At 33.7% G+C, this 17,103-nt stretch overlaps 1 protein-coding gene across 1 annotated transcript; it reads right to left on the bottom strand.

Moving 5' to 3' along the window:
• Positions 1-5,101: 5,101 nt before the first annotated feature.
• On the bottom strand, positions 5,102-6,691 carry LOC143607180 (uncharacterized). Its single transcript, XM_077082718.1, has 4 exons — positions 6,399-6,691; positions 6,253-6,327; positions 6,046-6,135; positions 5,102-5,475 (listed from the first exon to the last, which is right to left on the bottom strand). The coding sequence occupies exons 1-4, from the start codon at positions 6,676-6,678 to the stop codon at positions 5,360-5,362; spliced, it is 561 nt and encodes a 186-aa protein (XP_076938833.1). The 5' UTR covers positions 6,679-6,691; the 3' UTR covers positions 5,102-5,359.
• Positions 6,692-17,103: the final 10,412 nt, after the last annotated feature.

The following is a 17,103-nucleotide window of genomic DNA, read 5'->3' as shown; positions in this document are numbered from 1 at the left end:
ATTGTTTGTCAATACGTGAACGATCTTCGGATATTGCACGTGTGGTCAAGTTTTAATGCTATGTATAATGAACGTATGATATGTATGTATATATGTTTGAATGTAAAATGATGTATGGTTGTATGGTAACGAAGAGGGAACCGAACCCTACTAATATTCGAGGAAAGAGGGAACCGAGCCCTAATAGTACTCGAGGCAAAAGGGAACCGGACCCTAATAATACTCGAGGTAAAAGGGAACCGAACCCTAATAATATTCAATGCAAGAGGGAACCGGGCCCTAATAATACTCGAGAAAGTAGGGCGTAATGCTCTTTATAACGTAAGAAATGAAGGTAAGTAAGTATAAGATAAAAGTATGAAAGTATGAATGAAAGTATGTAAGTATGAATGCATTATATGTTGTATGATTAACTAGAACTCACTCTGCATATCTGACTTTTAGTATGCACGCAAGTGAGTAAGATGAAGCAGTTCACTTGAGGGGAACACGTGGCATTGAATAAGAGGCTGGCATCGGAAGACTCAAGACGTTTTATGTTTAATTACTTAGTTTTTGAAAGACAAAACGTTTGTTTAAGACAAGTTATGAATTGATATGCAATGTTTTATGAAAGTTTTTTTATTCCGCGAATGTTTTTATTAACTCTGATGATTAGAACTATGTTGATGAGTAAATCCGACGTCCAAATGTGAGGCACCGGTAACGGGGCCTTACATCGTCCATCACTTGGTTTGCACCTATCTTTCTTTTGTTTGTTTTCCCATCCTTTGTATCACTTTTAACAATGTGATAATACCAATCTATCAGATCGAGATATTTCACATAGGCCATCTTCAAAGTCTCCCCATCCCCAAACTCATATCCCAACCGAATAGCCATAAGATCCCGTTTATGTTCTTCACACACGTGATCATAACCACCTTCAACATTTACAAGAATATATAGATTTAACAGGTCAATCTTCTTACCGTTTGCCAATATCGGTAGACATTCTTCGGGCTTTTCAATCTCCAATATTCCTTCACGAACCAACTTACCAATCTATCGAATTCCTCTTGAAATACTTCTTCATTCTTAATGAGTCTCTCATGTATCTTCACCAACTCTAGAAAGTCTATTATACTGTCCCGCGAGATATCTTCATCAAACTCTTCAATAGATAAATCTGGATCGTTCGAGGCATATTTCCAAACTTCGTCTAAGGATATGATGTGCAATATGAGGTTTCCCTTTGATGGCCTCCAAATACCTTAACAAGGCCTTCTTTGCCTTTACAAAATAAATCCGTTCCTTTTTTACGGATTCATCTTCCGGTTCTATCTTAACTTATTTTGCATGAACCGAACCAAGTTCCTTCATAATTTTATCGAACTTTCGGTTATATGTTTTGGTTACAAATTCATTACTTGAATCAATCTCCTTTTCATTATTAACCCAACACATATAATTCCTTTCTAATTCAGATTCGTTTCTACTACCGAAAGAATCTACCACCATGTTATTCCCCCGGACATCCTTCTCAAGATACACCGATCATCAAGAATCACCGTCTCTATTCCTTGAGACACCAACTGATTCATACTTAAGATGTTCCTATCTGTTTCCAGGTTATAACTCACACATGGGATTTTCTTTAACCTTCCATCAACCAATACGTTTACTTCCCCAAGACCATGAGAAAACACAAACTTGCCTGATTTCTCTTAATCTTGAATTCCAAAAATGCGTTTAAACTTTATAAACAAATCTTTATTGCCGGTAGTATGATTTTTTGCATGAGGATCGACATACCAAATTTCATTCAGATTTTTACCATCCGTTCCAATAACGGAAAAATTAATCCCGGGTGGTACTACACTATCAACTACGTACTTACATGGGGAGAAAGCAACGATATGACCGGTTTCTTGGCAATGAAGACACGTTGCTCTGGTTTTCTCGGTCTTCCCACTGATCGTTTATGACTATTTTCTACCCTCCACGATTGAACTCGAACATATTTCTTTCCCAACCCCAGCATTCCCGTGACTGGTCTCTTCGCTTTAAACCCTAATGACTTGACTTCTGCGGCATACGCAACACCCTTGCCTTTCTTCACGTCCTCTGCCCATGTCATGCCCGGTTTAGCACCGAAAGAACCCACAACCAAATCCATACTTAACGGTTGAACACCCAACGGCCTCTTGCCACCACTTGGCCCTGCCGTCTTGTCACCCTTACCGGAATTCTCAGCCTTGTTGGAAACTTCACGATCAGAGAGCCAATTGGCCCTGATACCACTGTTGGACCCGTCGATCTTTTATGGCCTCTGATTAAACTTCGAGTTTGTGGACACCATAATCAATCACCAATTGTAAGAAGTATATTTAAACAAGATATTGAACAAACAAAAACTTTGATTGATTATAAACAACGTGTGTTGATGTGATACAAAACTTCCTGAATGTTCTCCTATGTATACTAACAGACGTGATGTTTCACATAACGGTTATTAGATAACCGTTTGTAACTCCCATCCCTAGATACATGCATCTAATGGATAATATTATTTGTTGGTATGCAGCCCAAACAAATATTAAACCAAACCTAATTCTGGACCAACTAAAACTTCCCTAACGGGCCTAACCAGTTCTGCCCAAAACGGGCCCAGACACAAAAACAAAAAAAAAACAAACGTACTGACTCGTCACATAAACGAAAGACATTAAACATCAGCAAACCCAAATGAATTAAGGATTACAATCATCAGCTATCCGAGAAATAATATTCTGGCTCCAGCTATAAATTATAATGAATAAAAATCCATAATATAATTGTGGGAAAAATCGAAACCAGTGAATGTATATGATCAAGAACTCACTGATGCAGTTGCATTAGACATAAAGTCAGTAGAGTTTGGTGGAGTAATTGACCGTCTTGTAACATAATCATTTCTTTCAGATGTATAATTCAGTAAGTGAACCCGAAAAAAAGTTTACAATTACCATTTACCAAATGTCCCCTAAGAAGATAAAAGGTTAATACTACCTATGAAGTGTTAACATGCAACTCCTTAGCAATTAGTGAAGTAAGCTATGTGATTTGGGAATTTACATTTGTGTTATTAAGAGAGAATGACATGTAAAATGTAATGCTTTTAATTTATGTTTCTCCTGCAAAAAAATAAATAAATAATAAGAATGACAGCAACAATTATAGCATACTTAGAGCATTCCCATCCAACCATTTATCTCTAAATCCAAAATTACATTAAAACACACTACATTTTCTCTTTCCTTTTCAATTAAATAATACTTTTTTATACATTTATCATTACTATTTCTCTTTTCTGCACTCACAACCACTTTCAAATATATTAAAATTATAGGGGGTGAACAGTAGCTTTTCAAATATACAGAAAAATCACTACGTTTTCTAAAATATAAAAACTATTCACTCACAAAACCTTAAATCACTCTCTATATTATAAAAACATCCCCTCACATAATATGTGGGGTTGGATGAGAAAGCTCTTAGATAGCAGCTGATGTTACCTGGAGGGGTATGTTGTGGAGACAAATAAGGAGACATGTCAGCAGTAGAATTTGATGCATATGGTGAAGTATGGTAAAGGTGATTTGTTGGGGGTGGGGTGCAGACTCATGAAGCCTTTCCCGTATATAAGAACAGTTGGTTTTCCAAAATCCAATATTATCAGGAGCAGCAATTCCACCAAGAACCATGGCACCATCACCAACATCCATTCCACCATAACATAAAGAAAATGAATTACTTATAACCCCTCGGCCCAAACCCATTATTCCACCAGCATGCTGAGTGTAAAGATCACCAGTTTCTCTGTTTTCACACCCGAAAACCACACGCTGAGGTGGCAGGTCGCATTGGTTGCCAAAAGATATGATGTCTTCACCAAGAACGCCACCGCTGAAACTCATTTCTGCATACTGTCGTTCATAAATGCATTGATCCCCGTTGTTGTTACAGGAGCAATCAACATTGCATTTTACAGGGTTGTAGGTGCTGGATGAGTCCAGATCAAACTTTGGATCATGGTGAATCAATAATAACAGTTGAATGTCATGCTACGGAAAGGTAATCAGTTACCGGTTAAGTGTCTCTATCATATCACCATAAAACATTTTATACTTTCGAAATTGACACTGAAAACCTAAGCTAATGCATGCTTAACATCCACACGATTAGTCGCCGATAAGTCGTTACCAATTCGATTTTACTTAATTGGACCAACTAATCGGTAGTCGGTCAAAATCTGCCCAAATTGCTACAAAACAGTCAAATTTTGGTCAAACATATTTTAGGTATTTGAAAAATTATACTTATTATCCAATCCGATTAATAAGCTTGAAACTTTATATATATAATTCCAATTGAATCCCTATTAATCACAGGCCACTAGCGCTTAACAAGTTGAACAAGACTGAATATAAAGCAAATGATTTGTAATACTAATTAATACGTTATGGTTGCCACAATGTTGATATGTAGCATCTATATGTAACAGTATTCCAGGTGTCAACAATAAGTGGAAATCTCTGAGGCGGCGATCCAAGATATAAATGTGATCACCGGAGATAGGTTTGACAATTGAATGTCTCTAAGATTTTACGTTTTAGAGGGAGAGAGAGAAGAGTAGGTATGGGTCTGATGGATATGGTGAAGCTAGTTCTCGACACTGTGAATTTCTTGTTTACATCAGTCCAACGAGAAACGAATTCATCCCTTTTTCTTGGTCAGTGTTATTAGGCCACAACACTTAGGTTGTGTGTCTCCTCATCACCCAACCCAAATTGAATGTATAAATATATGTCTAAAGCTGCAAACATCCTCAAGTTGTTGGCTGCCATGGATGCAAATGCCACCTCAACCTCAGCAGCTTGCATACAAGCTTGTTACGTTCACTTGCCACTAATTGAGCAATTCTTATTTCAGGACCACAAGTGGCCCATGCTTATGTTGGCACAATTCTTGAAACCAAGTTTTTATACGTTGAATACATTTTAAAATTTTGGTGCTTTTTGTAAATCAAGGCGTAAGCATATGCTCTTTCACGGGTTGGGTTGCTATGCTTTTCAAGCTATTAGAAAACTTGAGCTGGAAGGAAGCCTTCCTGAACAGGTTGGCATGTACAAACAAGACCTATATGTTTCTACCCGTGTTTCTTGAATTTATTATGTTACTTAAAATGTCAGTGTCTTTAAACGGTCAAGTAGAGTACTCAAACTGCTAAGAAAGAAAGCAAAAAACTCCACCCTTGAGACAACAGAATCATTTAACTTACGACTTCATACACTAGTCAACTGAATTCTATCCGATAGTCAAACACTCCACATGATAATTAAAGTTTTGCAACCAAGTTTAACATAAACAAACCAATATAAAAAAAAAGGACTGCTGATGATAACATTACGAAAAGCTGTTGAAGCAAAGTTGCCCCTTCCAAGAGAAAGCTTTCTGCATTTCACATCATTAAACAAATAGAATCATATTAGTAAAAAGCATGATTAAACTTCTCAACTAAAGCGAAAACATAGGTTCAATTTTTCTTATTATTTTTTGTTTACCATTAATAATTAAGACAAAAGGAACGTAATATATGTGTGTATATTAAAAGAATCGAAAGCAACTACACTGGGTAATAATTCTGCATATTGTTATGGGCCAAATTCTGCACAGATTTGGGTTAAAATGCTTCTGCACACTTTGGGGTAAATAAAAAAAACAGCACAGATTTTGGTCAAAACACTGCAATCAAGATGTGATGTGTTAGTTTGGTGTTTCATATATATTGATTCTTATTTTAATCAATCATCCATATACAGCATGGTTAGTAATGAAAACATGTATTTGCAAACACAAAACAATGTTTTTTTCAGTTCATGTCTTGTTTTCGTTGTCACTTGCATACAAACAACTTCCAAACAACAAAACCTAGGAAGCCGAGCCATAAAGACTAGACGTACACCATACACATAGTCAGTCAGTCACATTCACATGCACAGGAGATAAGGGAACAGAACATACTTGGGAAATGATTCTTAGTTTTTTGGTTTTTTGGGTTCCGGCTCCATAGGCAGTGTAACATCCTCTTGGTATCTTGTTTTTCATCGCCACCTAACATTTATTATTTACAAAGAAAATTACTGAATCTTGTAATTATTATTACTATCCAAAGATATCATTTGGCTTGAAGGATAATAATAATAATAATAATAATAATAATGGGACAACCTCTTGTTTGGCGTTTGACAGTAACCGGAGGAGGCGGTGTAACATCTTCTTTGGTATCATGTTTTTTATCGTCATCTAACATTTATTATTCACATGTCAATAATGATCGAATCATATATATGGGTTGAATGATAATTATAACTTACAGAATTTGCAAAGATTAGCTCGACGCTCAAGCTCCTCATCGTCGTCATCGTCACTACTACTAAAGTAACTCTCGGGTATAAAGAACTCGCTTCTGAACTCCTCATCAGTCATGGCACTAAATGGGGTGAGCCCCATCCAAAAAGGAGGTATTGGAAGTGAAGAATTATTTTTCTCTATTTTACGGAGAGTTTGTTGAAATATTATGAATCTCCTTGGCTTCTCATCATCGGTATACGTTTTGTTGTTTTTTAATCCAGTCCTCAAAAACCAACATGTCATCGGCGTCGGATGCAGACATTGTGACAATCAATCGCCCCTGTATTTATAAAATATTAAAAAAATCATGGGTTTAGAAACCTGGAGGAAATTTATTTATATGATGACAACTATGATTTAGGCCACAAAAATACATACAGATAACAATAATTAGCATGTAAATTATAAAAAATTTGTTGATTTATAATACGAGACAAAACCCCCCAAATTGAAACTAAAACAAACAAGAATCAAAGCATATATAATACATATGTAACCTAATAATCCTAATTGGTTGCCAAGACAACCAACCTAAGCTAAGACGTGTGCATCAAAAATCATACCTTAATTCAAATAAGAATGATAGCGTACGAACCCTAATCGTTAGATTATGTGTGTGTGTTTGTGTGCGTGTATATATATATACACGTACGGGTCCATACTAGGGTTGCAGTAAAGAAATCGATTAGAAGTGAAACGATTAACAGGAATCGATTGGCGATTTGAAAATTAGGGTTGCAAACCAAAAATTGAAACACACAGCGATTAACGAAAGATAAGATAATAATATCCAATTACACGAAAAAAAGAAATCCGAAACAAAAGCATACATAATAAAAACCATACCTTGCTTTCGTCTCAACGGTGCGAACGGAAACGGAGAAGAATAAGAATGAACCCTAGTACTCAGATTTTGTTATATATACGGATCCATATTATCGGGTCGCTGATCCCTTGGCCCGAAACATTGGGTCCATCCAAAGTTTCAATCAATCAAGCCCTGTATATCCCATCGCATAGCACGCTATCGGTAGGGTCAGGGGAGAGTGGGATGTAGGCAAGTCTTTCCTCTATCCGAGAGAATAGAGAGGCTGCTTCCAGAGAGACCCCCGGCTCATAAAGCTACATACAGGTAATCATAGTAAACATACATCCTACAAGCACAAGACACTTAGAAATACATAGATAACAAACTACAAAAAAAGCAAGGAATCTGTAACCTACTAAAAAAAGGGCAGAAGAAACAAAAAAGCAGCATCAAAACAAAAAAATATTCATAAACAACAAGGATCAAGACTAGCCAACTAGACCCTAAATAGAAAGCTAAGCTAACTAGGTGCCTTCCCCTAGAAGTCGCTAACCTTAATCCTACGTCTCCACGAATCTCTATCCTGGACCATGTCCTCAGAGAGGTGCAACTCTGTCAAGTCATGTCTAATTCTCTCATCCCAAGTCAATTTAGGTCTGCCTCTACTCCTCTTTCCTTCCACAATGAAGGCTTCCACTACTCTAATTGGCGCTGTTGTCGGTCTCCTCTTCACATACCCAAACCATCTCAATCTCCCTTCCTTTATTTTCTCTGATATGCTAACTATTCATAATCTTTCCCTAAATACCTCATTTCTAATCGTATCTAATCTAGTGTGTCCGCACATCCAAAGTTTATAAACTCAAATTGTTATTAAAAACAAAATCTAAATAGAAAAGTGGGTTTAATAGGTTCATGGGTTTGACCAACTCAACTAATAGGTTGGTATCCGAACGGTTTAATTAAACGGGTTAACACATATCAACGTTAGGCTCGCAACATATTTTCACCTCTTACGAGCTTTCATTTATTTTCTAGTTTTTTTGCTTCCCAAACTACTGGATCCGATTTGTACAATTTCCTTTGTAAACAAACCCTCAAGGCCAGTAATGATTTGTGATGTGTGAAAAGTCATCTACACACAACTTAAGCTTTGAAAACGGATTAACCAAAAAAAGTTTTACACAAGCGGTAAGTGTACCGGTCGCGTAGCAGCACAATCTATAAAGTCCGAGTGTCGAACACAAAGACACATGAGGTGGCTCAAATCAGGACGTTTAGCGACATCCAACAAGTATATGAAGTCCATGAAAAAAATAAATGGATTTCCCGGAATGTTTGGCAGCATAGATTGCATGACGATGACTAGGTTAAATAATATTAAACTTTATCTTATTTATTTTCTATTTTAATTGTTTTTTATTTGAAATTGATTTTTTAAATGTATGCATTCTTTTTTTATATAATGTATTATGCTAGTTAAAATAAAATAATCAGTAAGAACATAATGATTGTAAAATGATTATTATTTTGGTTTACTAACCTTCTCCATTACACTTGGTTATTTTTAAGCTGGTTACTTAAAGCCCGAATGTCTATGTGATAACATGGCATCACTTTTGTATTAACTAACTTTCAGTATCATAACACATAGTCTAACTAACTTCCACCATAACGCATAGTATAATAGCTACGTTTTGTCTTCCAATTTCTTTTGCTAAAGTTATGATTAATATATGGCGTGCAAAAATTCTATAATCTTTCCTAGCTCTCATATCACCCTTTCCTGCGTATGCTCTTTTTCTATTCCCTCTTATCTGGCCAGACAATTCACCTAATCACCATCATTGCAGCAAAATTAACCACCCATCATCATCATCCTTCATGCAAATTGTGAGTCAATGAATCTTGCTTCCTCAACCCTATAAAATCTGATCCAATTGCACATTTTTTACAGTTTCAATCTTTGGAAATCTTTAATAACTTATTCTAGTTTATTAAATAAGTTAAATCTGTTGAAAGTTAAACACACATAATTAAAAATATATTTAAACTGAAAAAGTAAAATTTTGTTATGAAAACTATGCACAATTAAAACAATTTAAATTATCATTAAGGTACAAATATAATAATATTAAAAAGATAAAATCAATATTCACACCAAAATAAATTTATAACATATAAGCTTGGTTAAAAAATTTGTAATGCCAGTTACCTTAGACATAATATTTAAAACATAAAATAATGACCTAAAGTTCATACCTAATATATTTTGGTGATGATTAAAACATCATTTTTATAGTAACGAATTGTTTATTGTTCTAAAAAAAATTATATATAGAGAGATAATTACAAAAGTTAATGCCAAATCACAAAAATTAAATCAAATCTGTTCTAATTTTACTAATATGACTAATTAATTTAGAAATAATTACAAAAATGAAAATCAAATCGGTTAATTTGAAAACTTCAAAAAATTATGGAAAGATTTTGAAATGAATTTAAAATTATAGAAAGTATTAAAACTTTGTTGAAAGTTTGGTCAAATTCCGAATTTAAAAGGAGTTTAAATATTTTAATTAAATTTTGGAGTTGAATTTATTAATAAATACAAATCAGATCATTTTATAAATTATGAAAATACGATTGTTAATAATACAATCAAAGTTTAAATGTATAAAACTTATTTTTGTAAAGTTATTATTACTCAATAATTTTTTCTAAAGTTAAATATTAATATAAAAGAAATTACCATAATTAAAAATGGTAGCAATAAAAGTAATATAAATATGTAAATGCTATTTAATAATGGGATAATTAAACTATATAAATTACAATATATATGTAAATGTAATTTAAATTTAAAAACTTTTTTTAGAAATGGTCGGAAAACTTATTACGTTGGAAAGTTAATTAAGTTGTTAATTCGTTATTTAAACAAATAATGATACTCAAACTCAATAAATTGTATTAATGTGATACTTAATGATAATAACCATGGTATAAAGTAGAATATTAATGTTGATATTATGAAAATTTTGATATTTAATTTATAACCAGAAAAATTGAATGTCTTATCGAAAAAACAATATAATGATAATAACCATGGTATCTCAGATTTAGATTTAGAAGGTAAACTGAAATATTCCGTAAATCAATCGGGTAAATAACCTGATATAATAAAGTTTTGTTATAACATTGATATTATAGAAGCTATAATTATAACTTATAACCGAATAATTTAAACGTGTCTTACTGGAAAAACGAAATAATGATATTATCCATGGATGAAGCTGATTTTTATTTAGAACCTAGAAGAACAACATGTAAAACAAAAAAACAGGAAAAATATAAAACTTCAAATAAATATAAAACAACCATTGTTATAGGTATAACACATAACCGGAAAAACTTACCGGAAAAACGTGAATACGTCCACATATCAGCTTCATCGCCGTTTTTGATTTACAACCTAAACTGATTTTAATAAAATCAGTTAACAATGAAAATAAAGATAAAAAAGTTAGAGGAAACAATAACCGGAAGAAAATATAATGTTGCCGGAAATACATATATCAACAATCGGAAGTTTTATAAAATATAAACTTACCGGAAAACGATTAATACAAATCTAGATTTAGATTAGCCGGAATATATGAGAGGGTGAAAGGAGATCCGGCTAATAGGGTAAGAGAGAAATATATTTATGGTAAAAAATTATGAATTGTTAAGGTTTAAATATATGGTGATTGTATCAAGAGGTGACATGGCATAATAGATGGACAATTTGTAAATGGAAACTTGGTGACTTGGTTGCATAGGTGGACAAACTTAGTTGAGTGACATGTGGACCATATGTTTTGCTTTAATAATATTGTTAGATATATATAGTTCTGGAAAGTTAGAAGCTTTGATTTCAAAAGCATTCATTTATATACACCATTCTTTTAAGGCAATTGTTAAAAACGACAACACCGGTAATAACCCGACATTGTCAACTTTTGTAAACTTGAGTCAAGACATGGTTGTTTTAAATAATAACTAGTTGTAGTACCCCGCGCGTTGCTGCGGGTGAAGCTAACTTTAAATTAACCTTGTCACGACATTAGTAGCTAAGCTCTTAGCATGCGCATGCTCCTTTTTTTATAGGGAGTGAGTCATTCGCCCGCTCCACAAAGCCTAGCTTTTCAGTTCATACCCCTATCTGGTTTGCGTTAATATCAGTCTGCCTCCTTTCTCTTGATGGAATATATCAATACCCGAGCTCCCGCTTTCCTTGTGTTCTTCATCGGCGCTCACAGGATATATCACTCACCCGGCTCCTAAGGAAAGGAGTCTTCCGTGTTTGAATCTTTACACGAATGAATCACATATGTTGGTTGAGAGTTGCTCGGAAACTCATTGATAATGATAATGATATGATGCTGCCAGGTTCATGGAGGCTACCAATTTTTAACTTTTTTTTCGAGCAAGCCTCTCTCTCATTCCACTCATCCAGCTCTCTTCACGAACTCGTACAACCTATGGCAGAACATATAATAGAAGCAAACAATCAACACAAACCAAATTCAAGCACAAAACTATTAAATAGCAGGCAAAAAATTAGGACATATTGCTTATCAACATATATTCCTGTAAAGAATACAATTTATTTTTTAGTTCAATAACAGAATATCAACATGCCTTCCTTTAATGGTGACATTAATGGTTTCTAATGTTTACTGTGGCTGTTGATAAAAATTTTGACCATAAACTACAGAGATCCCTATGATCCTGATATGTGCAATTAATCGTCAAATTAAAGGCATAAAAACCTGTGTAGTTGTTAGTTTTATAATTAATTATTGCTTTCGCTTTTAGACAAAATTAACAGGTCAAATAATCATCTTAACGGGTTTTATATGAAAGACTTGTTAATTAAAGTGCTCCTAACCAATTGATTATTGTGTTTTCCAGTTTTATATCAAGCATTTACTAATGTCTAAAGCCCATTAAATTTCTCAAATGAAAATTGCCATGACAATGTTGAAAAACACAATTACCTTACCATCCATGACCAAAAGCTGCATAAAATACACACTGTTGTACAAAATTCCCTTGTGCTCCCTGCAGGTGATCCTGTATATAAACATAAGAACTATTAATTAAACCATTTCACAAAAGATCCAAACCAAATTTCTTAACTACGCAATTATCCTTTACTAACCATTGTAATCACATAACTCGACACTGCATATTTTCTTTTAAGAATAACACAGAAAGAACATAAGGGATATGTAATTGGCAAATATTCTACCAATTTGAAATCTCCAAGAGGAACTGGGCACAACAGGTAACTACTAGTATTATTAATAAATATAAATATGCCCATTGGTTAGATTTAAGAGTGTAACTCCAAGTTCTTATCAATTCAACTTTATAGTCTCTAAATTCAAACCTAATATCAAAACCAAAATTCAACCCTAAATCAAGAAATTAACTCATTATAACAGAGATTAAGAAGAAAACAAACCAGGTAAAAATCATACCGAACGTTGAATTTCAAAGTAAACCCTAAATCAGCTATATGGCGACTGAATAAATGAACAATGATTATAGAAGTTACAAACTTAGCTTAGGCATTCACTGATAACGACTTGAGATTGTACTGAGTTTCCGTTGTCGCTTATTACCACCGCCACACGCCGCATCTCCACCGTAGACTGAAGCGTAGTTGGGGCCAATCGAATCAAGAGCATGTAACAAGACGAAGACTATCAACGAAGAAGACCTGCACCGTCAAAGCGCGGTGTTTCTGAACGCGGTGATGGATGAAATCATGAAAGTGAGCCGGCAATGAGGGTGAAGTGCCAACTGAATTCAGAATTTAGCGGTGGTGGGACACGCGCTTGAGGTTACAAATTCAAGAGCATAACGTACAACCAGTTATGCCTACCGACCCCTGAAATTGTAGTTATATAAATTATTAAGCACTTTATATGAATAACATACATAACTTCTATATTCATACGATAACCTACTCACACTAAACGAAGGCCCGAACCTTCCAAAAACGGAAAATTTATCGAAACACGACAACTCAATTGAGCTAATAAAAACTCTTAGAAGTTGAACTATAATACCTTAACACACAACACCAATATTATGAAATTATTTTAAGTGTAACCTTTCCGTAAAAGGAAACTTTATTCACCGGGACCCAACACATTGGCTAGCAATTTGAATTAACTAGTACACAATACGCATACATTTTACGTTGTTGTCCAATAACTTATTGTTGATTAATATATGCTAGGCATATTTGGTGCTCTTGCGTAGTTGCAAGCTCATTGATTATCTTTCATATACATATTGCATAGGACTGAGGTGAGTTTCGTGCTGCCCTTTTATTTTTACTTAAATTTTTTAGGCTGGATACATGCTGGTTTTACTTATGGTGTGATGTTTATCAAAACTTTGTCTCTGTCATGTTTTTGTCTCGCTTTAAATTACACAATCATTAACTCAGATAGTGAGCCTATGGCTCGTATGTGTAGTACTATTTGGGAGACCGCCAACCAATGTCGGGTAAACCACACTGAGGTCTGCGGACCGTTGCGGCATATGACCTAACGTTTGGATTATTGCTTGGCAGAGCAATAATCATGGACAAGTGTTGTTCAGTTGTAGGTCGAGGGGAGACTTATGATCGAATGCAGGATAAATTGTGGACTTGATTTATGTGTCTGTAAGTTAAACTCACAAACTCACAAACTTTTTAGTTGACAATTTTTAGCATGTATTCAGGTATTATTTGGATAGAAATTTGGATTAGCTTTGTAATGAGAATGCCTAAGGATAGAGGCGTACGCCGAACATGAACAATAAAGATTAGATGCAAAGAAGATTAGTTGTGTAGTTACACCTTCTCATAAATACTTAGTGCAAACGTTGTAACCTATTTTTATCAATAATATTCTGGTGCTTACATTTGGTACCAATTTGTCTGTAAAACGACCAGGCCCCCATGGCAGTGTGTGTTAGTCATTATCCTCATTCTCCAGTATTCCATTTTATTTAATATAAAAGATAATTAAAAAGAAAAGAAAAACAAAAATATTTGATTGGCGGATGGAGTCGCCACCCCTCAAACGGGAATAACCATAGTCATTTAGGTCATGTCACTAGTGAGATGGTTAGGGGCGGGATGGTGTTCCACTGGTCTCACGCGTGGCGTCGCATGCCACATAGGACCAGTGAGTGAGCCCCCTCGCCCATACACACTAGCCTAACACGTACCTGTGTTAGTTTGCAATATTCATTAAATTAAAGTGTTACCAAAACCTTCATCCAAAATTACTTAGAGCATGTTTGGGATTGAGTTTGAAAAATGCTTATTGGCACACAGCTGAAAATTAACACACCAAGCACAAAAGTTTACAAAAAAAATATAAGACTTTACCGTGATATACTTTTTAACTCGTTCTAGTTGCTGTGAAACGCATCCTCGGCCTCGATTCCTTTGATGCAGTTTGTGGACACTAAGGGGGTGTTTGAGATTCCTTATTTTCATCAACTTATAAATTATAAACTTTTTGAAAAGTTAATAAGGTGTATAAGGTGTTTGACAAACCATACGACTATATGGATTTTAACTTCCGGAGAATGCAAAATAAAAGGGTTTTGAAAAATTAAGAATATGTAACTTACTAACTTAGTGAGTTTGATTGACCTATTACACCCCTCTAACTCTCAAAACTCATTACACTCATTTGGAAAAAGAGTGTCATTTTTAGTCATTTTGGTTTTTCCAACACATAAGTTAATCCAAACATTTGTTTACAAACTTCTTTTGAAAATTTAATAAGTTAAATAAGTTTTTTTAACAAAAAAGCTTTTTTTTACTTAAATAAGCCATATCTCAAATACACCCAAAGAAATACAATAAATAAATTCAAATAACATACATGTATAAGCAGTTAAGCACTTAAGCACAATTGAGTTAAATCACAACGGTATAGACTATTTATATTTCATTTTGGTGTATGTAATATTATTATATTTAGTATTTAAAGATGCAATTATGTGATTGAGCTAAACCTTAAATAGCTGGGGGAGCCTAGCAAAGATCTGATAAAGAGAAAATTATCTAAATGACTCATTTGAAAAGAGAGAAAATTTAAATGACCCTTTAGTAATCAATATTCTTAGAATGGACCAATAAATTTGGACTGGAGCGACGGGATTTAAAATGATTTGAATCTCGTCTGTTGCGTCCAAATTTAAAGTAAATCCGTCTTTTGCGTCCAAATTTTATATAATCTCGTCTTTTCAGTCCAAATTCTTAGAATTTTTTTGTCCTTTTCTCTAACACTTTTTTTCATCATCATCATCTTTTCTTAATTTTTGGCTTAATTTTCTTCTTCTTCATCATTACCTTAATTTTTGACTTTGCGTTATGCGACGGGTATTTTCCTAGTTTCTTTGTTAAAGCTTGTCATATTCAAAACTGACCAAATTATAACTTAAGATTAATGAACTTCATTACCTAATATTTGCATAGAAAAATAAGTCAAGTTAGTCAAATCCCATCTAGAGTTCGATAACCCTCTTGCTCCGTTCTCATCCTAAAATGCAATTTATAATAACATATAGGTGAAGTAAAAGTAGATATGAAGAAAAAATAAAAATAAAAATAAAAAATAAAGTGAAAAACTTTCTTCACTTGGAGGGTATTTTTGGTAATTCTAATGGTTCACAACCACTTAACATCCACACATTAAACGTTTGTCATAAAACTTTACACTTTTAGGTGTAATTTACTTATTTAATATACTAATGAAAAGGACTATGAATGAATTATACCTCAAAATCTAGCATTTGAAAACATACGCGTGATGTAAAATGCTTTGATTACAAGTTGAACTTTCTGTGTGGAAACGTTTTGCCGCTGAACTGCTGAGGTGGCGGGCGGTGCCGCCGGCAAACACCACCCAGTTGTTGGTGGTGCCGCCCTAATTCATAAATCGGTAAAATTTTGGTGGAGATTTCCCTGATGAAATTGCCGACCAACTTTAAAATCTTCCCATATTTTAAATGGGGTGTTAATTTATTGAATCCACCACATAAATAAGAAGATTGAAAATTGAAATTTAAGGATGGGGGTTTAGACTTGAGAGATCTGAAGTAGCAGGTTGATGGGGTGGACTTGTGGTAAAGAAGATGTACTTTTTAACATGATGTGTGTTTATTTAGTATTTTAATTGTAATTCTTTTTAAAGAAACTTATGACAATTATTTAAGTAGGTTAAATAACTTTTAGTTAATATAGTAACATGTTTTTGTTAATTTTCATAAAAAACTAATTATATAGGTTTCTATAATATTTTTTTTATGAACACCCCGGTATAAATTTTAACAAAAAAATATTTGTTTTGAAAAAGAAGATCTGAAGTTGCAGGTTGACGGGGTGGACTTGTGGTAAAGAAGATGTACTTTTTAACATGATGTGTGTTTATTTAGTATTTTAATTGTAATTCTTTTTAAAGAAACTTATGACAATTATTTAAGTAGGTTAAATAACTTTTAGTTAATACAGTAACATGTTTTTGTTAATTTTCATAAAAAACTAATTATATAGGTTTCTATAATATTTTTTTATGAACACCCCGGTATAAATTTTAACAAAAAAATATTTGTTTTGAAAAAAGGTATTTTTTTATCTCGTAAACGACCTTGATAAGCTTGTCGAAATATATTTATGTTTTTTTTGACTACCCGACAACGATGGATACTTGAAATTTTATATTTTTTTAATTTTACGTTTGTACTCATAATTTAATATTTTTATTTAAGTTATATTAAATTAATTTTACTTATAT

This window comes from Bidens hawaiensis, unplaced genomic scaffold (assembly GCF_021521415.1).
Source record: "Bidens hawaiensis isolate Kalapana, Puna unplaced genomic scaffold, B.hawaiensis_p1.1 tig00080133_1, whole genome shotgun sequence".
In the NCBI taxonomy this organism is placed as follows: Eukaryota; Viridiplantae; Streptophyta; class Magnoliopsida; order Asterales; family Asteraceae; genus Bidens; species Bidens hawaiensis.
Note: the sequence above shows the minus strand (reverse complement) of the source record. Positions and strands in the feature narration are given on the sequence as shown.